The 26684-nt window shown below is 37.4% G+C and overlaps 2 protein-coding genes across 15 annotated transcripts in view; one reads left to right on the top strand and one right to left on the bottom strand.

The window, feature by feature from the left end:
- gpm6bb (glycoprotein M6Bb) overlaps positions 1-2284 on the top strand; it is a 191650-nt gene extending 189366 nt beyond the window's left edge. For all 6 annotated transcript variants that reach the window (XM_072260680.1, XM_072260684.1, XM_072260685.1 and 3 more), the window contains one exon: positions 217-2284. In XM_072260680.1, the coding sequence (XP_072116781.1) occupies positions 217-369 (153 nt within the window). In that variant the 3' untranslated portion in view covers positions 370-2284. The remainder of the gene's footprint in view (positions 1-216) is intronic.
- The window catches only part of ofd1 (OFD1 centriole and centriolar satellite protein), a 107347-nt gene that overhangs the window by 2931 nt on the left and 77732 nt on the right, over positions 1-26684 (bottom strand). For 6 of the 9 annotated variants that reach the window (XM_072260676.1, XM_072260670.1, XM_072260672.1 and 3 more), the window contains 5 exons: positions 18156-18296; positions 11946-12136; positions 11224-11391; positions 3842-3909; positions 898-2430 (listed from right to left, as the gene is read on the bottom strand). In XM_072260676.1, coding sequence (XP_072116777.1) covers positions 2388-2430; positions 3842-3909; positions 11224-11391; positions 11946-12136; positions 18156-18296 — 611 coding nt within the window. In that variant the 3' untranslated portion in view covers positions 898-2387. Of the gene's footprint in view, positions 1-897; positions 2431-3841; positions 3910-11223; positions 11392-11945; positions 12137-18155; positions 18297-26684 lie in introns of those variants that run through there. The other 3 variants (XR_011886349.1, XM_072260677.1, XM_072260678.1) reach the window with 3 other exon arrangements.

Genomic DNA, 26684 nt, shown 5'->3' with positions numbered 1-26684 from the left:
CATAAATTAGCTTTCATATCAAAGATGTGTTCATAGCTGTCTTTGTGTGATCCCAAATAACACTGAGGTTGTCTTATTATCCAGAATGTCACTATCACTAATGTTACCCTTCATTATAACTATGTCTTAATAACAAGCTCAGAGTAATCAGACTAGCAGCATGCTATATGCATCTTGACATGCTTACTAGCCATCCTCCTCACCCTTCTCTTCCAGATCCATTTCCTCATGATTTTGTCTGCAAACTGGGCGTACTTGAAGGATGCATGCAAAATGCAAATATATCAAGATCTCAAAATGAAGGAAGAGCAGGAACTCCACGATATCCATGCCTCCCGATCAAAAGAGCGACTGAATTCTTACACATAAGAGGAATACAGTCCAACGTTTACCATCAGAGCCATTCAACAGATAATCTAGCAGCCGTGACAAATCTCTAGGCTGCTGTGTAGTGCAGATATGAAAGTGCTAATTACAAAACTGAACATCTACAATGATCAGTTTGCATTAATTCTTGTATTACAGATCTTTTGAGTTCATAAGCCTCTTAGGAAAGAGGACTTGTTTTATGGTTTCATTCCATATGAAATTGCAGAGGGAGGGGCAGCATTTGAAAAGTTATTATTAGTCTTAGCTGAAACTTTTGTTTCCCTGTGAATGAACTAAATTTACTGCACACCTGAAACCTACATTATATATGCACTGCAAGGAAATGCACACTAAGAAAGTTAGTAGAAAAAGATGAAAGTTCACTTCTGAAATCAAAGCAGATACCACCACGTTTTAATAGTCTTGCAGTGGAACCCTTACATTTTGTGTACAGTAATTTCCCGCTTTATTATTGTGGACCAGGACCTTTACACTTCCATTAGCAAATATAAGTTTCTAGATAGTCTAATTATAACTGTTTTTTAATACATCTTGCCCAAGTATTTTCAGTGTTGCTAATCTGCAAATAGAAAATAAATGTAATCTAACATGTTAACCATTCTTTTATATTAAATATGAAGTTTAATTTTAGAATGCTTACTATAGCTGAAGTTAACCAGCACCACTCAATATATAGTTCTAGTTCATGCCCAGTACCGTAAGGGGAATAGTGTCACATCTGGTACAGTTTTTTTTAAAAACAGAAACAATGTTTTTAAGGTGTTAGAATCTTTTTACTAAACATTCTCATATTTTTCACATGCAAAAAAATTAATGCTTGTAGATTTTTTTATTTCTGTATCTAACATTGTTTTATTGTTAAATGCTGCAGTAAAATCTTTCATACTGTTGGCCCGGAAAACCTACCTATGACAAATTCCACTAACAGTCAACCCAATAGGTGTTGTGTGACATTTAATTTCTTATTTTCCATTTCTTATTAATGTTTATAATATATAGCTTTATGTCAAATCAATGTGCAAGTTTAACCAGGTAAAAAAAAAGCACTTCATTAATACATGCAAGGTAAAAGAAAAAAAAGGTTTTATTTCAAGACTGTGGAAATATAGTTTTAAATTTTCTTAGTAGCTGTGCTAACTCATTAACAATTGATTAAAAGCTCTTAAGACTGTTCAAATGTTTAAAGTAGTTTCATTATGCTTTTCTAAGTTCTTTGTTTCCAAGGCAATACAGTTAAATGTATTGTTGGATAAGCTAAGCATGTGGGTGTGTTTCTGAGATGCTTTCTTTGAATTAAGAATTAAGGTTTTGTTACTATAACAGAACATTACTGCTTTGTTGCTTAAGCAAAACATTTTTATCTAATGAAATTGTATCATGTAGAATAATTTTCTATAACTCACCACTTTTATAATCTTATAGTAAACTTGATATTTTCTATTGTAAGTGAAAGCAGCTTCCTATATAGTTCCCTTTCAAAATAGTTAATTACTTATTACAGCTGAAGCAATCAATTAACACCGTGGGGTGAAAATGCATTAGCTTGCTACTGGTCTTATCTCCAGATTTAATATTTCAATTCATTACCTTGATTTTAAAATGTTTATATCCGTTTTCTTTCTTGAACTGTGTACCATTTTTAATTAGCTTCCTCTGCATTTATTTTCCTGTTGTCACCAACCTGTGGCAAGTCAGTCCAGCTGTAAACATAAATCTATTGGTAGACAAAGTAACTGAGAATTCAAATCTAAATGAATAAATTAAAATCTCTCAAGATTGTCCAGCTATGCATGAGGTTAAATTTATTTGCCAATCATTCTATTATAGGACCTTTACATTAAAAAAAAGTTACCAACAGGGTAAGTATTTTTGGAAAAACTGTCTTAAGGTATAAGATTTATAAAATTTCAAATAAACAATTTATTTAAAAAATGCTGAATGTAGCTTAAATCAATTCTGTGATGGATCCATATTAAAGATCTGTTGCTACGGCAAATTCACCAGAATGCATCATCAGTTTCTTCATGTGAGGCTGCAGGACTGTAAAAAGAAAGTTGATGTAAGAAATCAGTGGGCAAGCAGCAACGTTCACTGGATATAGGCTCAGTAAAACAGTATATTTGGTGGTACTCGAATATAAAATTCTGAAAGCCAAGTTCCTGTTCTCATTGATCAAGGCTTGATGTTACCAAAAAATAAATAAAATGTGAGCCTGGTAAATGTGATGTTAATGTCGGCAAGTGCACTCCTGTACTGGAATTCATCAGGTAGAAGAACAAGGGAGATCACTATGGGGTATGATAGCAGTCTTGAGTATGATGAAATCAAGGTGGTGGTGGTGTTGGGTCTACCGCATAAGATTGAGATAGATACCATCAGGCCCTGGGGATTAAACTATCTCAGGTTACGCAAGAGAAGCAACAAGGGATATGGATCATGCGCAGTAGTTTGAGTTGGCCTCATGTTTTTGTGCTATACTGTTGTATTTTCCATGCCTCACTGCTCTCACACAGCTAGAGGCCATTACCTAGTGAAATCAATGGAAGTCAGTGAAAAGATGTATATTTATCAAAACAATGTCTATGCAAATCATAGTCTTCTTAACAGCATGGTGCAAGATCCCTTAGTGATTCATGGGTTGGTTGGGTGAACTGATGTGAGGAAAAGCATGGAAATAATGCTCACATTTGCTGCATTTTACACACTGGTATGAGCTATCGATGTGCAATTCCAACATTCCAGATCATGCTGAGCACTGGAAAAGTGCAATCAGTCACCAGCTTATCAGCATGTACAGTGAAAGGCTGAACCCATCAGTTCCTTCCATGTTTTTCCTGTGTGCCTGTATAGAACCTAGAAATGGAAGGAACAGCCTTTGAATTAAATGGCAAGTCACGCCTGTCTCAGGATCTGAGTCGTCAATGATTTCAATGTGGATTATAAAGAAGAAAATTAGAAGGCAAAAGGAAGGGCATTTTTTCTACTTTACATTTAGCTTTCATATGTAAAATTGCTTTCATTAATTTGCTTAAAAAAATCTATTTTGAAATTTGTGGTAATTTAAATAACTTATGAACGTTTCTGAATGTTGGCAAAGCTCTAACCTTGGCTTTGGGAACTGTCAAAGGTAGTCACGAGCATTTTGGGGGGGTTAAGCTCCTTCATTGACCAATGTGGTTATAGTTTTAAGAGACATCTTTCTGTTGGCATTTCAAAAGCAAAATGCCAAATACAAATTATTAAATTAACTATCTGAAACATTGTAAAATTGGATAATACTATTAAATTTGTTTCATAGCATAAAGATGTTTGCTTCTGACAGTCAATATTCATTCTAATCATATTTGCAATGGATTAAATTGAACATAGATGGTTTTGAAAAGATCTGAAAGAACACAAGAAAAAGTGAGAAATGACTTCATATTTTGAAGTTGTCTGACTTTGTCCTTACCTGCCAGTTTTTCCATTGGACAGTGTTTGGAGTGACGAACTCTCTTCTTCTACTTCCTTCTTAGAACTCTGAAGAAGTTATATAATCATTAGATTATAGATGTGTCACTGTACAAATACACCTTTACTGCACACACCCTCCTGCCAAGCCAATTTCAATTTCTTTTCAATATTTTTTATATTAATTTTCTACATAGGAGAATACAGAGTTCAAGAAAAAAGAAATATCAAATACAATATACTGACTAGCACATACAAACTCCTTACTCTATATTCATACAAATTGATTAATTCATAATATCGAAATTAGTAAATTTATTATATGGAAAAAAATCTAACCCACTACCAAGACCGAAGCTGATTAGTAAAGAAGAAAAATGAAAAAATAAGTATATTATTAGCCAATATCTGTGCTTTAACGGCAAATCAGAGGTTTTGAAAATAGTTCAAAAAAGGTCCCCACAATGTTTGAAAGTCTTGATTAGATTCAGAAATTGAACACCGAATCTTCTCTAAATTTAAACATGACATCACATCACGCAGCCATTGAACGTGAGTGGGCGGGACCGCATCTTTCCATTTAAGCAAGAGCACCCTCCTAGCCATAAGATAAATAAAAGCCAAAATGTGCAAATCAGTTTTCTCCAAAATAATATCCTTTCCTCCAACAATACCAAATAAAGCAGTCAAAAGATTAGGCTTAAAATTTACTGTAAAAAGTACTGAGAAGGTTTGAAATAATTCTTTCCAATACTTTTCAAGAATTGGGCATGTTCAAAACATATGAATGAGTGAAGCTTCTCCATTATTACATTTATCACAATAAGGAGATATATCTAAATAAAAGCGAGACAACTTATCCTTGGTCATGTGGGCCCTATGGACCACTTTAAATTGTAGGAGAGAGTGGTGAGCGCGTAACAATGAAGTGTTAACCAATTTAAAAATTTCATTCCAAGTTTCTTCAGAAATTCAAGTCTATAAATCTTTTTCCCAAAGATTTTTAATTTTATCTAAAGGAACACTTCTCTTTCCCAGCAACATATTATAAATATTAGATATAGATCCGTTATAAAAAGGTTTCAAATTAAAAATTACATCTAGTAGATTCTTATCAGGACTTTTAGGAACTGTACATATTTGAGACCGTAAAAAGTCTTATTTATAGGTATCAAAAAAGTGAGTTTTGGGTAAGCTATATTCAGCTGACAGTTGCTCAAACAAAAGGAGACTTCCCTCCACAAACAAGTCCTGGAAACATTTAATACCTAATCTATCCCATTCTTTAAAAGCCCCATCTATCATAGAAGATTTTAAAAAATAATTAGAAAAATGGGACTTGAAAGAGAAAATCTCAATAAGCCAAAGTATTTTTGGAACTGTACCCAAATTCTCATAGTATATTTAACTACAAAATTGTCAGTTAACTTACTCAGGGATAAAGGAAGTGAGGATCCAAGAAGAGAAATAATAGAAAATTTATTAACAGAGTTAGCTTCTAAAGAAACCCACATTGGACAATCCTCACGATTAATGTAATATAACCAAAATGTAAGATTACGTATATTAACTGCCCAATAATAAAACCTACAGTTTGGTAAAGCTAGCCCTCCAGTCTTTTTAGCTTTCTGAAGATTAATTTTTAGTCTAGAATGCTTATTTTTCCATATATAGGATGATATAAGAGAATCAAAAAAAGATTTAGGGATTAAAAACAGGTACTGCCTGAAAAAGATATACAAATTTAGGTAAAATATTCATTTTAATAGAATTAATTCAACCAATCAATAATAACGAAAGATGCGACCAATTTGATAGTGTCCTTTTTACATAATCCAATAGGGTAAGAAAATTTTTAAATAACACATAGTTTTCAGTAATTGTTATACCTAATTAAATTGGTTTCTTACAATTTTAAAAGGAAGGTAAGAATTAGTTGATATCCAATTATTCAAAGGAAAAAGTTCACTCTTATGTAAATTCAGTTTATAACCTGAGAACTGGCTAAAACAGGAGAGTAAAGAAAGTGCATGGGATAACGAAGTCTCAACATTAGAAATAAAGAGCAATAGATCATCAGCATAAAGCGAAAGTTTGTGGATAGTGCCTCTCCTTAGAATACCAGTGATATCATTAATTCTCGAAAGGCATGGCTAAGGGTTATAAAGCCAGATCAAAAAGCAAAGGACTCAACGGACAGCCTTGTCTGGTGCCAGGTTGAAGCTTAAATGCATCGCCTCTAATCTGGGCTGACATTTACGTGCCGGGCAGCACCTAATTAATTAGCTTGTTCATTTCAGCTTTTTTATTAAAGATGTGCTGGGTGCATTCCAGCCACCGCTGCATGCTTCGCAGCAATGTATGGGTCCGCGGCCTGGAGGTTGGGGACCACTGCCTTAAAGGCATCCCATCTGATAAGACTAGAAGTCTCCTCTGACGTATTCTCTTCAAAAAAGAGTAATTTGCCTCTCCATAAACTTTAAAAAATCTTTATTAGATAACAAAGTTAGATAAAAATGCCAAAACCTGTTTGTTTGAAGGAGGCCAGGGAGATTTAAAGATAAGAGCACAGAAGCATGATCTGAGACAACAATCTCTTTATATTCACAGGATCGAACTAATGGAATCATTTGGCTATCAATAAAAAAGTAATCAATCCTGGAATATGTATGATAGACATGACAGAAAAATGAATATTCCTTGTCTACTGGATGAAAAAAAAATGCCAAACATCAACAATACCACATTTCATTAGAAAAGATTTAATAAACACAGCTGATTTATTTGGTATCACTAGTTTAGAAGATGAACGATCTAAAGCTGGATCTAAACAACAATTAAAATCTCCTCCCATCACCAATGTGTACAGACTCGAATCTGGCAAAAATGAAAAATAATGCTCAAAGAAGCCTGGGTCATCTATATTCAGAGCATACACATTGGCAAATACCATTAATTTGTTATCTAGCTTCCCTGATACTATAACAAAACACCCATTAGTATCAGAAATTACTTTATGTTGAACAAAGGAAATTTATTGTCCATAAGGATCGAAACTTCTCTGGCTTTGGCCTGAAACGGAGAATGGAAATGAGATCCCCCTCCATCGATTAAAAAGGTGTGAATTGTCACACTTACGTACATGAGTTTCTTGAAGAAAAACATTTGGTACCTTAAGTTTTTTAATATAGGCAAAAATCTTATTTCTTTTCACAGGGTGATTTAGCCCATTCATGTTAAAACTTTGATCCATTTTTAAACTATTTATAAGGAAGGTTAAAGTAACAATCAGAAGAATGTATATTAAAACCAAACAATAAACCTTGAGATATGGTAACTAGGCAACAGAATTGACTAAATTTCCAAATCAGCGTCAAGAAAAAAGAACTCCCCATCCCTTTCCCTCCTCCAAAAGAGAGAAAATAGGCCAAACGGCAGCCGACGCCTACCCCCACTAATATCATCCCCCCAGAAAAGCCTGGATTACTGTTCCAACCAAGACAAAGCGAAATGCAGTAAAAAAAAAGCGCTTGTTCAGGTTTACCAAACAAAAGCAATTATTCATACTGAAAAATATTAAACAGTTATATTTCTAAGTCTAAAAATTTCTGAGCCTCTTCATTCATAAGAAACCATTTCTTTGAGCCATCTTGCATTGTAATTCTCAACCGAGCCAGATGAGCGAAGAGAAGGCTTGAAGTTTTTGCTATAAAGTTCCGCCATAACTTTTTTAAACTTAGCACGTTCTTCCATAACTTCCGATGAGAAATCTTCAACAATGTGAATCTTCTGACCCTTGTAGTCAATCATACCTTTCCAACGGGATTCAGGAATCAGAAGGTCCTTTATTTGAAATTCATGAAAGCATATAATGACTGATCTTGGTCTTGATTCTGAAGTTGATCTATAAGTAGGTGATCTGTGAACACGATCAATCAAAGGTAAAGACGGTACAATATCTTGGAATAATTCCATCAGAAGGTTTGCAAAGAATTCCTTAGGATTAGCTCCTTCCATTAACACTTTAAGTCCCAAGATTCATAAGTTGTTTCTCCTACTTCTATTTTCCAAATCAATAATCTTCTGTCTCAGTTTTCCATTGGACTTGGATTGTTTTTCATACAGCTTTTGCAGATCATCAGTTTTCTTATCCAGTATCATTATAATCTCTTCATGCTCTTTTATCCTCTTACCATGCTTGATTAAAGTTTCTTGAATAACATCCAGTTTTGTACCTATTAGTTTAACTTCAAAGCTGATTTGTTGTGAATCAGCCGATGCTTCTTTTCTGAACTGAAGAAACTCGTCAGTAAGCTTTTGAAGCAAGCCCGTAATAGATTCCAAAACTGCTTTGGTAGCCATAGTAAGATAATAACAAGTTTAACAGTAATATTTCAAAAGGTTGGAAACAAAAAAGGAAGTAAACTAGGAGCACCGGGAAAGACTTGTTACTCCAGCAGCGACCAGCAAGCCAAAAAAAAAAATTCCAATTTCCACTCCATTGGTCAATTTCATTGAGTACCTTTAACATAGGAAAAGACTTAATAGTGCTGCATCAAGGTGATAGAGGCTGATAGCAAAACAGGAGGTGGTATTGGGAGAGTCTCACCAAAGAGACTGATCAATGAGATGGAACTTAAATAAGAGCTTAAAGAAGATGAAAGGGGAAGAATTTTTAAGACCATAATGTTTGAATAGTTGAAGGCACAGTTGCCAATGGTGAGGTGAAGAATGTTTAGTGACACAAGGAGGTTAAGGGGTGCAAAGGAGATTAAGTATAGCCAAGATACTGAGAGATTGAAACATAAAAGAGGCAACAGGAGCTTAGAAAAACTTCATAGAAAAGATTTCATCAGTAAATAGGTTGCAATGTTTCAAGATAAATAATGTTGAGAAGATGCAGCTAACAGATAAAGATGTGATAGAGAAATATTTGAAGTAATTTAAAAAATCAGGAAAATATGAATGACATACCTAATTACTTAAATTGCCACTTCCATTTTTCCCCATTTACATTCACTCCATAACAAACACAATCTAGGTCTAAATCTGAAAAATTATTCACCTCAGGTTCTTTTTCAACTGCCTCCAACAACCTCACATCTGCCACTGTTACATCCATATTAAAAATAGTAGTTTATCCCTTTCAAACATGTCACCCTGGCTCTCTTTTAAAATGACTGAAAATATTGAAGGGCCAGCTGTTCATATTCTAGGTATCAGCACACTTTCATGCCCAAGAAATACAAACTGAATCTGAGCAGTCACCAAATGATCAACTTGGATATCAGTTATCAATGTGAATCAGTATCAGATTTATTATCTTTGACGTAAATGGTTGCAGAAGAGTGCAAAGACAAAAAGCTATTATTAAAATAAATAGCACAAAAAGCAATAATGAGATTAGGTTCATGGAACATTCAAAGGACAAGAAGAACCTTTTCTAAATCATTGAGTGAGAGTCTTCAGGCTCCTCTACCCCGATGGTAATAATGAGAAATCATCTCTCAGATAACGAGGGTCCTTTATGAAAGATGCTGCCTCCTTGAGGCAGTGTCTCTTGAAGATGTGGGGGTGGGGGGGGGGGTTTGTGAGAGCAAAGTTAGCCGATTCTATACCCAGCCAATTGCAATCCTGTGGATTGCAGGCTCTATACCAGGCTGAGATGCAACCAATCAGAATGCTCTCCCCTGTACATCTACTGAAATTTGCAAGTGTCTTGGGTGACATACCAAATCTCAAACTCTTAACGATGTTGCCATGCCTCCCTCCTGACTGCATCAATGTGTTGGGCCCAGGAAAGATCCTCACCAAGTCGACACCCAGAAACATAAATCTGCTCACCCTTTATACCGCTAACTGCTCAATGAGGACTTGCGTGTGTTCTCCCGACCGCCTTCCTGCAGTTCACAGTCTGGGTCTTGCTGTTGTCAGGTGTGAGGTTGTTTGTTGTGACACCACTCAACCAGCCAGTCTTTCTTCTGTAAGCCTCCTCATTGCCATCGCAGATTCTACTAATAGTGGTGTAATCGGCAAATAGGAAAGGAAAGGTACGTCGCATCCTGAGTTTCTCTAGTTAGCGGACGATTTCTCTCCATACCTCTCTAACGTAGTGGGGAACCGCATACGAGGCAAGTTACAGCAGTGGTTTGCCATTGCCTTCTGCCGGGTGAGTTTCCATAGAGATCACCAGCTCGTAAGCCAGCACAGATGAAAAGCGTGCAGGGGAGCCGGCTGAATTCGAACTCAGGACCTTTCATCCCGAAGTCTGACACTGATGCCACTACGCCACGAGCCAGGTCAATCAGCAAATATACTATGGAAAAAAAAAAAATGCTCCTCTCCAACATGTGCAAAAGCTCACAGAAACACCGGTTGACTAAAAAAAAGAGTAATGAATATAGCTTTACGGATTTTTACCAAAATGATCTTTCATTAATTTCTTTTCCTCCAACTTTCTTTTCCAGTGTGGACTGCAGCACTAAAACAATTGCAAATTTCAAATCTATAAAGGAAACTCCAGGAAAATCTCAACTTTGAATATCTTCTGCTTTACCTTAGCTCCAACTTAGTAGTAGGGCATGTTGTGTGACATCAGAAGCAACTGTGAAGTATCAGATGCAATATATTTGGAAACACCTGGACAACAGCAATACGCACGTCATACTGCTGCTTATTGATTACAGCTTGGCATTCAACACCATCATCCCCTCACTGCTAATCAAAAAGATTCTAAACTTATCATTGTCTGATATGGTATTATAGACAGCCAGCTCCATCATGGGCACAACCTCCCACTGTCGAGGACATCTTCATATGGTGGTGCCTCCAGGCAGCAGCAGTCACCATTCACCATTTGGTACATGCCTTCTTCTCACTACTCCCACAGTAACCTATAGCCCAACCTGGGCAGCAGCAGTATCTGCACGGAAGAAAGGCTTGACAATCTACTTCCATGCCTTGCACGAAAACCTTATGGACAACTATAGGTTCACCATGAGCCGACAACAACTCGACAGCACTCAACAGCAACAACAGTAATTTTTATGTCTTGCACTGCACTGTACTGCTGCCACAAATATTTCATGACATACAGTATGTCAGAAATAATAAACATGATTCTGATTTTAGGCATTTTCAGAAAATTAACTAATTAAATCACAGGTAACTCTAATCTAATTATGTACTTCCACCCAAAAAATTCAGAATAGAATATAAATCTATTATTGAACCAGCCCGGTACCGATAGTACAATAGTTTCTGAGATGGAATGAAAGTTGAATTTGACAGATTCCACTGCTGACCAGCTCTCAAGAGAAAGAAATTTCTCACCTCTACCCCACCCATAAGCTGGACATTGATTTATTAATCCAACAGATTTACCTTTTCCTGCTGTTCTTCCTTCTGCTGTTGTTGTTCTTCTTCCTTCTGCTGTTGAATTAGTTTCATATATTTCTCCAGCGGATCCACACTTGTTACAGGCAATTCTACAATTTCTGGAATATGCTCTTCTGGGCTTTGTCTATCATGGTCCATCATTAGTTTTTCACCCTTCCAGTTAATATAAAGTTGAAAATATTACATTCTACATTACTGGGATCTCAAAAATGCTATTATGAAACACAAGTTTTAATGGAAAAAAAGGACTGGTTTTGATCATTTGAACCTTGGAAGTATTTATGCAGACCACAGCAATAACCCATGAAAGACACTATACAAATTCTTCCATTCCAAGCCACTTCCTTTGTTTCCATCTTTCACTTTCTGCAAACATCTACTTATACTTATGGCTGCTTTTTGCATAAGTATCATCATCCATTAGCTTTAATATAAGGCTATCATTGTGCTTCCAGAAAAGAATTTTAAAACTTCTCAAGTCTTTGCTCACAGGCAATATCAAGCACAAGCTGCACTGTCCTTTAGGTTAACTTTAGACTGTTCATACTTGCTTCTCGATTCTTTATAAGCTGTATAAGTTACAGGTCTGTCCATTACTTTTCTTCTGAAATGCTTTCGAATAACAGTAATAATGTACGAGAACAATATTAGAAATGGGCAGAAGGTTGATGCAAAATACAAAATTGCATTCTGGACAATGTTATCACCTTTTCTTGTTCTAGTTGTTCCTGTTCCTTCTGTTCTTTTTCACTTGATTCCTCGTTTTCCAAACATTGTCTCTCTTCACCCTTTTGTCTATGATCGTGCCATGTGTTTTTTTCTACACCTCGATCTCCCTTTTCTTTGCTTTCTTCCTCTCCTCTGGTTTTTTCCACTTCTTCAATCGATTCCATTTCAGCTGTGTATCATAAGAATCTCATTAGGAGTCACACAAATGGATTTATTTTCTCAATTTGATGTTGAGGATCATATTCAAACCAAGGAACACATCTTGTGGATACCTTATTTGTTGCCACCAAAGAAAAGAAAACTCAATTATATGCCTTGAAAACAATGGTTAAAAAAGTGGCTACAGCTTGACTGTTTTCAAGCCTGCTCTGTTTGTCAGCTTGCTGTATTGACAAGATATCCACACAGCTTTCATCAGCTTTTACTTCTTCCATGGATGTCTGTGTCTTTATATACAAACCAACAGCATGTCCATTTGAACTTTAATAGGAGCAAAGAAGCATGATCAGTTACCAACATCCAAGATAAACTCATTTAGCATGCCTCTGATTTCAAAAATACTTTTTCTGCTCACAGTAGATGTCAAATCATAAGAAAAATACTCCTGAAGCAAAGAACCATTGAAGAATCACAAACCACTGAGTTGCAGAAGGCCACTATTAAATGTAATTGTGCATGGAGTTAACAGGATATCATGAACCTAAAGTCTGTGACAATGTATTTTGGATTTTGTCACTTGACACCCATTGCTACACAGACATGTAAAACAATAGCAAAGTTAAGAAATAGAATTCTGCTTGCTTTGAAGATTTCTCTTAGAAGAAAGCTTTCTAACTGTAAAACAGAAGATGAAATAAAGATAGCAAATTATGGAAATACTCAGATTAGTTAACATTTGTAAAGGAAAGCAGGACTAACATATTGGTCAGTTACTTCTTAATATAACCTGCTGAACATAGCTCTTATTTTGTGTTGTGGATTTACAAGTCTGCACAAGCCTAGCATTTATTGTCCATTCCTAACCCCCTCTTGAGAGGGTAATAATTGTGCTGGTGATGATTTCCTCAACATTTTTAGGACAAGGAATTCCAGAATTTGGTCCAGCAACAACAAGGGACCAGCTGTATATTTCCAAGTCAAGATGGACCTTGGTGGTGGATCCCAGGCACCTGCAACTATTGTTTTGGTTGTTGGTAGAAGTTACAGGTTGGAAAATGATGTTACAGTAGCATATTTTTTTAAAAATCCTTTAAGTAGTACAACGAAATTGGCAGTATTAACATACTTCTTAGAATAGGAGATGAATGTGCAAGCCATGCTGCTGACTGCACTAGTTTCCCGTCTGAAAGAACTGACCAAGACATAAATTGCTACTGGCCTGGGATAATCAAAGAGGCAAGGTTGTATCATGCCTTATAGTTGACAAAGAAGATGGCTAAACTTCAGAAATCAATTCCTACTAAGTGTCAGTACATAATAATGACTGACTGCATCTGCATTTGAAACACTGAAGGCCCTTGGGGGGGGGGGGGGGAATGGATGGCACATAATTACCAAGGTCTGTGCTGCAGGGGCGCACAAAGATCTTCCTGCCATAGGTTCTTTCACTAACACTATTTTATATCACTTCTGATAAACTGAAACATCCAAAAGCTATATCAGCTTATTTGATCTTCATCTTAAAATATAATGTAGAATGAAAGTGCCTAATCTTTTGATTATGCAAAATGCTGCCCTCTTAATTCAATTTTAAGAATTTCAGGTTCTTCACTTCTCCTGCTACCTTCTACTTTTATCTTGTTTTTATTATTTAATCTCTCCTGTCACGCACCCTATCACAGACCTTAACTCTGATCATTTCCTGCTTCTGTCAATTTGGTGTATTTTCATCTTTTTATTGTTTTCATGCAAGGCTACTGACCTGAAATATTGACTCACTCTCTCACAAATACTGCTAATATACTGAATATTTCCAGAATTCTGATTTCATTTCCAGATCTACAGTACTCTGCCTTTGCTATCATTAACTTTATATTCATACGCCACCTATAGATTTGTCGCATTGTGACCCCCAAAATCTTCTGAAAGTTTGCATTGTAAAAAATATTTATTAGATATCCTTCACTTATCCCCAAATCAATTGATTAATAAGGTAATAACTTGAAACCCAGATCCATTTACAAATTACGAATGAAATGTATTGGTTGAATATTGTCTTCAGAATGTTAAAGTACTGCTAGTCCACGAGTTAAGTTCCTTGGTATTATATCAGATGATTTGTTCTGGGACCAGCACATAAGTCTCATCACAAAGAAGGCACAACAACATCTGTACTTTCTTGGAAGTTTGCATTGATTCAACAAGTCATCAAAAACTTTGACAAACTTCTATAGATGCACAGAGGAGAGTATTCTAACTGGCTGCATCACAGCCTGGTATGGAAACACGGATGCCCAGGAAGAGTTTGCAAAATGTGGATAAGCCCAGTCCATCACAGGCAAAGCCCTCCCCACCATTGAATACATTTACATGGAGTGCTACCATAAGAAAGCAGCATCCATCAAAGACCCCCACAATCCAGGCCATGCCCTCTTCTCAATACTACCACTCGACAGGAGGAACAGAAGCCGTGGGTCCCAATACCAACAGATCCAGGGACAGTTATCCTACAACCAACAGGCTCCAACCAGTGTGAATAACTTCATTCATCACTGCTCTGAACTGATTCTATAACCTACAGACACACTTTCAAGGACACTTTACAACTCATTTTCTCAATATTTTTATTTTCAGTTTTGCTTCTTTTGCACATAGGCGTCTGACAGGCTTTCTTTGCTTGGTACAGTTTTCATCAAATTCTATTATATTTCCTTTTCTTTGTAGCGTGCTTAAATAACAAATTTACTATAAACTTATTGGCCTAGGCTTCTGCCCAATCACATCTGCCTGCACCTGATCCATATCCCTCCATACCTATCTCCACCTATCTCCCATCCATGTACTTATCCAAACTTCTCTTAAATGTTATAATTGAACCTGCATCTACCACTTAAATTGGCAGCTTGTTCCATGATCGTATCATCCTCTGAGTCACCTTTTACCCTACACCTATGACTTCCAATCTGAGGGGAAATAGCTTGCATACATTCACACTGTGTCCCTCAAGTTAGTACACGTCAATAAGACTTCCCTCATTCTCCTGCACTCCAGTGAATAAAGTTCTAACCTGTTCAGCCTTTCCCTATAACTCATGTCCTCAAGTCTCAGCAACTTCCTTATACATTTTCCCTGCTTTCTTTCAAGCTTACCCATAGTTTTCCTGAGGGCAGGTGACCAGAACTACACACAGTACTCTGATTTATGAAGCCCAATGTGCCAAAAGCTCCTTTTATAGCCTTATTGATCAGTGATGCCACTTTCAAGGATTTATGGATCTATATTCCTAGATTCTTTCATTCTACTGAACGCCTCAGTGCCCTACTGTCTCAAAGTGCAACACTTCACATGTGTCTGCATTGAATTCCATCTCCTAGTTTATAGCTTATTTTTCCAGCAGGTCCAGATCACTTTATAAACTTTGATAACCTCCTCACTGTCCACTACAACCCAAATCTTTGTTTCATCTGCAAATTTGCTTATTCAGTTTACCACATTATCATCCAGATTATTAATATGATGAATCAGCAATGGGCCTAGCACCAATGCTGTAGCAGACCACTTGTCACAGGCTCCAGTAAGAGAAATAACCATTTACTAAAATTCTCTGGCTTATCTTCTGGCCTCACAAGGCCCTGGGGATTTATCCACCCTAATTCACCACAAGACAGCTAGCACCTCCTCGTCCATAATCCGGATATGGTCCATGACCTCTCTACTCTTTTGTCTCAGTTCTATAGACTGTGTCTGTCTCTTGAGTAAATACAGATGCAAAAAAAAAATTCATTTAAGTGTCTCCCCCATTTCCTTCAGATTCATGCGTAGATAACTAACTGATCTTCGAGACCAATTTTGTCCCTTCCTATTCTTTTGCTCTTAATATAACTATAGAAGCCCTTGGGATTCTCTTGTACCTTGTCTGCCAGAGCAACCTCATGTACTCTTTTAGCCCTCCTGATTTCTCAGTCAAGTGTTCCCTTGGAAGTGCCTAATCTGATCCTAACCGCCTTGAGCTGATATATGCCCCCTTTTTCTTTGCTACAGCCTCAATAACCAAGGTTCCCTAAACCTGTTAGCTTTGTCTTTTATTCTAACAGGAACATACATTTTCTGTACTCTCAATATTCCACTTTTGAAGGCCTCATACTAATCACTTGTCAGAAAACAACCTATCACAATTCATACCTACCAGATCCCTTCTGATGCCATCAAAATTGGCCTTTCTCCAATTTAGAGACTTAACCCCAGGACCAGTCTTATCCTTCTCCACAAAAGCAAATTCTGCATAGTTGATAAGAAATGATTGTCTCTCAAAAGTTAAATAATTAAAATGTCATAAATACTAAAAGGATTCTACAAAAAATACATTTAAACTATCAGTGTAATACTGCAACCATAGAAGTAACCACAAAAACAACCAAAGTACCAAGCTTCCAGAACTCAGATAGGCTTAGGTCTTCCTCTATGTCCGTTCCAAACAAACTGCATGATGTGGGAGGTCAGAGCCACCGGACGATAGTAATTCAAGACTTTCAACTGGCCCTTCTTGGGTACTGGGTCCACATATGATGTGTGGTCCCAGTACCAAGAAGTGCTGACTGAAAGTCTTGAATAACTACCGAGCAGTGGCCCTGACCTCACACATCATTAAGACCCTAGAGGGGCTAGTCTGGGCTCACCTCCAACCTGAGGTCAGATCAGCCCTCCATCATCTGCACTTTGCCTACCAGGAGCACATTGAAGTCAATGAAGCTGTCATCTACCTGCTGAACAGAGCCTACTCCTATTTCAATAAGCATAGCAGCACAGTGAGGATCATGGTTCTTGATTTCTCAAGTGCCTTCAATACCATACAGTTCTCATTGCTGAAGAAAAGCTCCATCCAGTGCAGGTTGGCACTTCCATTGTATCCTGGATAATGGTCTGCACTGGTCCCTGTTACTATTGATGGTGAGGACCTACAAGTACCTGGGAGGGCACCTGAATGACAGAATTAAGTGCAGCATCAACACAGAGGCTGTCTACAAGAAGGGTCAGAGTCACCTCTACTTCCTGAGGAGACTGAGGTCCTTTGGAGTATGCAGGCCTCTTCTTCAAATGTTCTGCCAGTCTGTTGTTGCCAGTACAATCTTCTATGCAGTGGTGTGCTGGGGCAATGACATCAATAAGGATAATGCCAACAGGTTCAATCTGATTAGAAAGGCTGGTCCTGTTATAGGAATCAAACTGGACACACTATGATAGAACAAAGGGCCCTATGAAAAATCTTGGCAGTTCTGGACAATGTTTCTCACCCTCTGCACGCCACCTTGGCTGAACAGAGGAGCACTTTCAGTAACAGACTAAGACAACTGCGCTGCTCTAAAGAGTGCTACATGAGGTCATTCTTACCCTCGGCTATTAGGCTCTATATTGACTCAACCTACAGCCAGGGAAGTGATGACCCACTCTGTTAAACTGCTTAAGGTAACTTATTTTTTTTTAATTCTTTTTTACCTCCTAGTATTTCTATATTTATAAATCTGTGCACTTGTAATGCTACTGTGACTGTAATTTCCTTTGGGATCAATAAAGTATCTATCTATCTATTTAAATACTAAACATTGCTGGCACAAATTCGGGATCGTTGCAACTCACAGTAAATTTTTTATATATGTTCTGTACCTTCTGTATTGTATGATATAAACATTTGATCATGAGTTGGTTAGCAAAATGCAGCAGAGAGATTATGGTTCAAAGTTGTCCATTTTTCAAGTCTTCAGAATCCATTCCACCTATGCAAGCTGAGCAGGCTTCCCAAATGATTTCCTGCTTTTTGTATGAAAATGAATAATCCTAATCGTACATGAGTGTCAAATGCAAGAGAAATAAGAATATTCATAATCTCTTATGTACATTTGTAACAAAAGAATAGTATTATGAAAGTACTGTTGGATATTGATAAAATTATTATGAATAAACTTAATAACTTAATTCAATTTTTTTTTTAAAAAGGCAACTCTACCATTTTAGCTAAAACAGCCTACACTCACTTGTACACAACATACCACATGATGATAGGAACTCACAAGCATCTGCTGGAGAGGAAATTATTTCTTGCTGTAGTGAAGAAACAGAGCTTTTATCCTCATTTTCCTCCCAGCATTTGTTAAGCTTCGAAACGCCTTCTTGCACTGCAATAAATACACAAAAGGCACTTTTGTGTGACTCATATAATGACAGAAAATACAGAAGCAAAAGCAACAATCAATTTCTAACTAGAATCTTTTTTTTAACCCATTAAAAGGCCCATCTACTATTCCTTTATCGAACAAATTAGTATTTTAATCTTCAATAAACATCTAACCAGAAAGCTTCCTCAAAGATTTCAAATGCCTGGGAAACAGGAAACTGTATTTTACTCTTTAACCCGCATAAATATCCCTAGACATCTGTCTTGCAAGTCTCTAGAGAAAAACACTTCCTATTAGTTATTCTCCAGTATCTGCATGTTTATTTCAACAGTGGCACATCTGTGTTTGCCTTCATCTTTGCTTTAACATGTTAAGTCTACAAGGGTTACCCCTGTAACTGCAGTGAGAATGATGATTCTCTGGAGGCTGCTAGACTGAACCTTCACCTTAAAGTTCTCAAGACATTCAGTCACCCTAGGTTTCATCGAACAAGTAATGGTAATAGCAATTCCTTGCCAGCTGCATGATGAGGTAATGAACAGCTGCAAACTTGCTTACATGACTTAGTTAACCCTTCACTCCTCTGTTTAAAAAAATTCAAAGGATATTCAAATATGTCATGCAATTAGTATATAATTATTAATAATTGACAATTGAAGGAAAAAAAACAATTCTATGCCAGCTATGACAAGATTAAGATAGATTGTAGAATTTTCTTCCTGAACACAAATGGCTAAAAGGGGAAGTAAAAGATGTATTTCTGTGTCAGTGACTCCCGAATAACAGATTATGATACACAAGGGAATATTGTACCTATAAATTGATTGAAAATATAATATTTTATAGAAACTAATAATCTAGGCATCTGTTACAAGTTAAATCAACATAAAAAAATAACATTGATAGTATATAAAGTAATACACAAGACACCAACCTCCATGTCAAATAAGAACTAATCATGAAGTTAATTATGTGATGACAAAAGTGGACAATTAATGGGGGGGAGGGGAGAGAATAAAAAAAAAGAGGATATATGTATTTTTTTTAAAAAAGAGGATACTGCTTTGGAATCATTGTTAGTTTACTCAGTTGACTGCAGAATGTACATTTGACCCACTGTGACTCTCACACAGCAACTATTATTTAAGTTCAGGAATAATTAATAATTTGTCATGGTAGTTGACAGCATTTGTAAAAAGTTTAACATAATCTCTATAAAGTTATTTAGTTTCTAAAATATTCTAGTCCATTGGTCCCCAGCTTCCAGGCCACAAAGCATGTGCTACCGGGCCGCGAGGAAACGATATGATTTAACGATATGAGTCAGCTGCACCTTTCCTCATTCCCTGTCACGCCCACTGTTGGAACTTGAACGCATGCGAGGTCATTACATAAGGAACCCCCTTCGAGTATCACTGTCTCCCATCACCACTCGATGGGACTGTCTTGTTGCAGGTAAACAAGCCAGGGGCTCCCACTGATTCAGCCATATTGGTGTGTTGCAATGATTTTATATGTTCATACGGGGAAAATATGCGCAGTGTGTTGAATAGCCAAATGTTACTTAAAATGTTACGATGCTATTGATGTATATAAGTGAGTTATAATTGACTTATCACTATATTAATGCGAGGAAAATATGCGCTGTGTGTTTAATAATAAATTCGTTAGATAAACCCTTTTAGAAACGAAATTGAGTGTATTAGCCACTTATAAGTGACTTATAGTTGACTTATCACCTATATTCCGGTCGTGATTAACACTCCCCTCTACCCCAGTCAGCCGGTCCGCAAGAATATTGTCAATATTAAACCGGTCCGTGGTGCAAAAAAGGTTGGGGACCCCTGTTCTAGTCATCTGCCTTGTTGTTAAACGCAAATTAAGACTTCTATGAGAGACAGAATGATTGGCAAAGCTACAAGTTCTGGCAGTTGAGTTAGTGTTTTGCATAACTGGCAATCAGAGGCATGCCTTAAATTAGGTAGATCAACTTGGCCAGAAAACCAAAGGTAGAAAAGGGATGGGTTCAGGATATCTGCAGGCATAATCCTTGCCAAAATCTTGAGGCAAGAGCAATGGCAATATGCTGTGTGACTACAGGAGTTTTATCAATAGACAGTGAATTAATCATTGAAGAAAAGGTGTAAAAATATTGTTTCTGTATAAACGTGAGGTAAAGGCATTCACCTAAACCTAGCAGGAATGTCAAGCAAATGCGAAAGGGAGAGAGCCAAGCCAGAAACTGCAATGAAAGAAAGGAATATTACAAAGGTCACAGTTAAGGTTCTCCAAAAGCAAAAATGAAGTGGGAGATGATAGTGAATGCAAAAGACAAACTGCAGAACTTGGAGACCAGGACTGTCAACATGGGAATGTTATGGTCAAATGATGACCACAGGAAATCCCTGAAATAGGGCAAGTGTGTTGAATCTTCACACAACTTATTAACTGGGGCAGCCTCTCCCCAACCTCCATCCACAAACAGATAACTGGGTGGGCTATAAAAATATCCACCCACCACCCGTGAGCATTGCAAATATGTTTCTGGGACACTCAAGTTTCTTTGTAAACACCATGCCTCAAATGCAGGATTTGCAAAGAAACTGCCTTGAATAACTTAGAGGCAATTGCCCAAGTCGACAATTTCTGGCAACAGAAACTCAATGGAATTCATGAATGTATCAAATAGGAAAGAAAATGATTCTTTATGCCTTGGCATCCAAATCTTTTGGGGTTGTGCCTGCAGTTACAGAAAGAGGGAATGCTTTCAAGGTCTAAAAGACTACATTTCATAAGTAATGAAAAAACGTGCTGGCAGATCATGCACAAAAATGGACAAAACTTGCCAGAAACCAATCTCTCAATGGACTTGCCAAAGTGAAATACTGAGTAATGGATTACAGGAAAACTCCAAAATTAGTGTTTTAGAATCTTAAATGCTCAGTGTTTCCCAGGAATTAGATGTGGTTTGAGCCCAAAGACATGAAATAATATGGATACAGGAGTCCCTCATGAGAAAACTAAACTAACACAGAAAACTAAAATAGAAAGTCTCCATTTCATCAAAATAATAACTTGGATGAGGAAAAAGTTCAGGGAGGTGAAATACGTCTCAGCTACAACTGTGTGGGAAGGAGCATCCAAAGAAGAGAATGCTTGGCATTGTTCGAGGCATGGCATGAAGAGCAAATACCTTGTGCACAACAACTAGAACTGGGAAGGAAGAAGAGTGCAAAAAGATCAGAGAAGCATTCAAGAAAAATGGTTACATTATGCGCTTAATTGAAAAAAGAATAGAGTGAAATACAACACCACAGCAAAGACAACCTCCAGATAGAATGGTTGTTGTGCCATAGACTGGCAGCTTAACTGAAAAGCGAAGACGAGATTGCCAAAAATATAGTGTCAGTTAATAGTAAAAAGTGAGGACACAATTAGAAAAAAGTCTAAGCAAAGTGGCACTTAGACGACCTAAAGAACTGTGCCAGGGAGTTGTGTACTCCATCCCTCTATCATCATGCCAGAAAAAGTATATATTGGTGAGACTGGAAGGCCATTAAAGACCAGTATAGCAGAACATTAGAGGGCCTTAAAAAACTTGAGAGCTGAACAAAGTCGGATCACTGTAAACAGCCTATCATGCTCATGTACACCAAGGTTTGTTGAGGCCGATATCCTTAGCAGGGAAGAGAATACCTACAAAAGATTAGGGAATCACTAGAAATGGAGCATGTGGGGGACCTAAATTTAGGTTCTAAGAGTGTAGAGATAACTCTGGGATCACACATTCCTAAAGAGAGTTTGGCATAAAAAAGGGAAAAATATGACCAATCAGAACAAAGCCAATTCAAACTAATCAATCAGGAATATGCAATTCAAATCCAACCAATCAGGATTAAGCATTAAGCCCCGCCTATGCCCTGCTCACTCAACAAGATATATAAGGAGGTATCTCTAGGGTGACTTGTCATTTGACTAACTTGTGCCTGAGGAAGACTGTTGGGTTTACCACTGAAACATTGCAATCAATATCTGCAAGTCTGTGACTGTTAAGGCCTAAGCATAGTATGGATAGATTTGATAACCACTCAACAAGCTTCTGCAGTCAGTCAAGGAGCAACAGGCTGTTACAGGCAAGAAGCCTAGGTAAAATTGGACCTGAAGAAATACAAATGCAACAGATGTCCACACTGTACCCTATAGCCCCACCAATGAGATGATCCAGTTGTTATTATGGACAAAACAATAGTTGACATGTTGTACGTGACAAGCAGTACCCCTCATGACCAGAGTAATCAGCAATAAAGGAGCTGGTCTCAGGCTAAGTAACTCTGTTCATGCAGATATGATAATCAGGAAAAATCAGGCATTAAGATACTGTAGAGGGAAGGTCAAGAGACTACATAGTTACAGAACAGTGAATCCCATTTCCTTCACATGTCCTGTTGAATTCCCTATATATTATTCAGCTTTTCAGGATATGAACATGTAATGCTGTCGTATCTCAGCATTAAAATTTTAAGATAGGACCCCTTCATCCATTAACTGTAGGAAAGTATAAATAGAATATACAGTGCCCATAAAAAGTATTTAACCCCCTTGGAAGTTTTCATGTTTTATTGTTTTACAACACTGAATCACAGGGATTTAATTTTTTTTGACACTTTTTTTTCATGTCAAAGTGAAAATAGATCTTACAAAGCGATCTAAATTAAATACAAATATAAAACACAAAATATTGATTGTACAAGTATTCATCCCTTTAATATGACACACCAAATCGTCGCTGTTGCAGCCAATTGGTTTTAGAAGTCACATAATTAGTTAAGGTGTCCTAGCTATATATACAGGTGACCCTCATTTTCCAAACGTTCATTTTACGACACTTCACTGTTACGAAAGACCTACATTAGTTACCTGCTTTCGCTAACAGAAGGTGTTTTCACTGTAACGAAAAAAGGCAGCGCATACCCGAACAGCCAAGCTCCTCCCCCGGAACTACATTCTAGCTGGCATTGCTCAAACACGTGCTTTATCTCGATTTATTTTGTGCATCCATTAGCAAGATGAGCTCTAAGGTATCGGAAAAGCCTAAAAGAGCTCCTAAGGGTGTTACACATAGCGTAAGACTAGACATAATTAAGCATTTTGATCGTGGTGAATGAAGTAAGGACACTGTCCGCGCGTTGAACTTGCCTGCGTCCACCATTCGCACTATTTATACGCAGAGAGAAAGAATTTTGAAAGCTGCCGATGTTACTGTTGGTTCTGCTCATAGCAGTCTCTCTTAGTTGGCATCCAATAACGGATAAAATGGAAAGTCTATTGCTTGAGTGGATTGATGGGTGTACAAAGCGTGGTGTTCCGTTAAGTTTCTTATACTTAAGGAGAAATCAGTCGTCTTTTTAATAAGCTGAAACAGAAAGCACTGGACGACGGTGATGAAAGTGTTGCAAAAGTGGAATTTAAAGGTAGTCATGGGTGGCTTGATCGGTTTCTGAGGCGAGGGCAGCTTCATAGTTTAAGCAGTGGTCCCCACCCTCCGGGCCGTGGACCGATACATTGCCATGAAGAATGCAGTGGTGCAGCGGTAGTTACATTTGGCACATCTTAAAGAAAAAAGCCAAAATAAACAAGCTAATTAATTAGGTGCAGCCCAGCACATAAATATCGGCCCAGATCAGAGGTGATTGCCGATTGCATCAGGTGCTTATTCGTATAAGCAAGTGTGTTTAACTGTGACGAAACTGCAATTTATTGGCGTCTTCCCAATTCAGGTAAGTCAAACTACACAGTACATACACTATTTCTACTTTATATAGGCTATGTATTTTTATCTGTTATTTGGTATGATTTGGCAGCTTCATAGCTTAAAGGTTACTGGAGAGAATGTTTTTGCCAGAAGTATTTCTACCTTATATAGGCTGTGTATTTATCATATCATTACTGCTTTTACTATATGTTACTGTTATGTTAGGTTTTATGTGTTATTTGGCATGATTTTGTAGGTTTTTTTTGGGTCTGGGAATGCTCAAAATTTTTTCCCATATTAATAAATGGTAACTGCTTATTCACTTTACGACATTCTGGCTTACAAACCGTTTCATAAGAATGCACTACCTTCGGATAGCAGGGGAAACCTGTAAACCTGTGTGCAGTCAAGGTGTTTCAATTGACTGTAGTAAAAATACTCCTGTATTGGGGAAGTCCAACTGCTGGTGAGTCAGAATCCTGGCAAAAACCACACCATGAAGACAAATGAACACTCCAAGCAACTCTGCAAAAAGGTTATTGGAAAGCACAAGTTAGGAGATGGATACAAGAAAATTTCCAAGTCACTGAATATCCCTTGGAGTACAGTTACGTCAATCATCAAGAAATTGAAAGAATATCGCACAGCTGTAAGTCTGCCTAGAGTAGGCCATCCTCGAGAACTGAGTGACTGTGCAAGAAGGTGACTAGTGAGGGAGGCCACCAAGAGACCTGTGACAACTCTGGAGGGGTTACAAGCGTCAGTGGCTGAGATGGGAGAGACTCCACATACAATTGTTGCCCAGATGCTTCACCAGTCGTAGCTTTACGGGAGAGTGACAAAGAGAAAGCCACTATTGAAAAAAAAACTCACATGAAATCACAGCTAGAGTTTGCCAGAAGGCATGTAGGAGACTCTGAAGTCAACTAGAAGAAGGTTGTATGGTCTGATGAAACTAAAATTGAGCTTTTTGACCAGACTAAATGTTACATTTGGCATGAGGCAAATACTGCACGTCATTAAAAACACACCACTCCTACCGTAAAGCATGGTGGGGATGCTTCACTGCAGCAGAACCTGGAAGGGTAAAATGACTGTAGCAAAATATAGGGAAATCCTGGAGGAAAATCTAATGCAGTCTGCAAGAGAACTGTGACTTGGGAGATCTGTTTTTCAGCAAGCCAATGACCCCAAGCAGAAAGCCAAAGCTACACAAGAATGGCTTAAAAACAACAAAGCTAATGCCTGGGAGTGGCAGAGTCCAGACCTCAATCCCATTGAGAATTTGAGGGTAGACTTGAAAAAGGCCATTCATTCACTTTTCCCATGCAATCTGACAGAGCTTGAGCAGTTTGGTAAAGAAAATTGGGAAAAAATTGCAGTGTCCTGATGTGCAAAGCTGATAGAGACCTATCCACACAGACTCAGGGCTATAATTGTTGCTGAAGGTGCATCTACTAAATACTGACTTGAAGGAGATTAATTATGCAATCAATTATTTGTGTTTAATTGTAATAAATTTAGACTAGTTTATAGAAATTTGTTTTCATTTTGACACAAAGGAGTCTTTTCTGTTGCTCAGTGTTAGAAAAGCCAAATTAAATCCACTGTGATTCAATGTTGTAGAACAATAAAACATGAAAACTTCCAAGGGGATGAATACTTTTTATAGGCACCGTATGTTGTTTCAGTTCTTGGGATTGGTGAGTAAGAGCATGTAATAAGGACAGAAAATGCCGAGACAAGCTTTAATAAATTATTATAATAGGGGTTCCAGGTCTCTGGTCTTTCCTTGGATGAACTGGTTATTCCTGAAAAAAAATCAGGGATTATGCTAGCATGACATAATTTACTCTGAAAAGCAGAAATTGGGACATTCAAAAGCAAAATAAGAGTGGCACCTACATGTGGCTCTGGCATTCAGGGCAACAAGCAGGAAAGCAATCTTTTTGATTGAAATGAATACTACCGACTCTTACCTTAGTGGAGTATCCTTGTATGAAATACAATAAATGACGAACCTATGCTGGTAGCAGGTATCTCACAAGCGTTGTACGAGTTGAAGAAGGATACTCCAATGCTGAGCAATCCTATTGGCAGATTACTGAGCTGTGAAAGATTTCAAACCGTTTACTGTGATTGGTCACTTGTCCACTAAGAGATTGTTACCCAGGAGGGGGCAGGGCAAGCAATAAACCATGCAAGTTGGAAGTTGACACCCTTGCTACCAGGAATTCACCTGATGGTAGAGCAGACAACTTATTTGGCAGAATTATCAGTTGTAGCCTTTGCATTCCATCTAACATGTTAAGATTCTAACGTGTATGGTCAACTCTAGTATGGAATATTTCAGTGTTTCAAAGGGCAAACTTTAAAATCAGTGAATGGAAAGCTGCTAATACAGCCCCTTTATTAAAAACCACAGGGGAAGTAAGAAACCAACATCCAACATGTATTGATTCTCGTAGTTTTTAGTTTTCACAAGCATCAGATACACATTGAAGGGCATACAGCAACTCCGATATAATGAGAAAGACTGCTAGTTAAAGAAAATTGTTGGGTAATATCGGAGGGCTACAAAGAAAAATTCATGAAATGAGCTCATGAAAATCTAGGTGAAGGGAATCTGAGAATAC

This window comes from Mobula birostris, chromosome 6 (genome assembly GCF_030028105.1).
Source record: "Mobula birostris isolate sMobBir1 chromosome 6, sMobBir1.hap1, whole genome shotgun sequence".
NCBI lineage: Eukaryota > Metazoa > Chordata > Chondrichthyes > Myliobatiformes > Myliobatidae > Mobula > Mobula birostris.
Note: the sequence above shows the minus strand (reverse complement) of the source record. Positions and strands in the feature narration are given on the sequence as shown.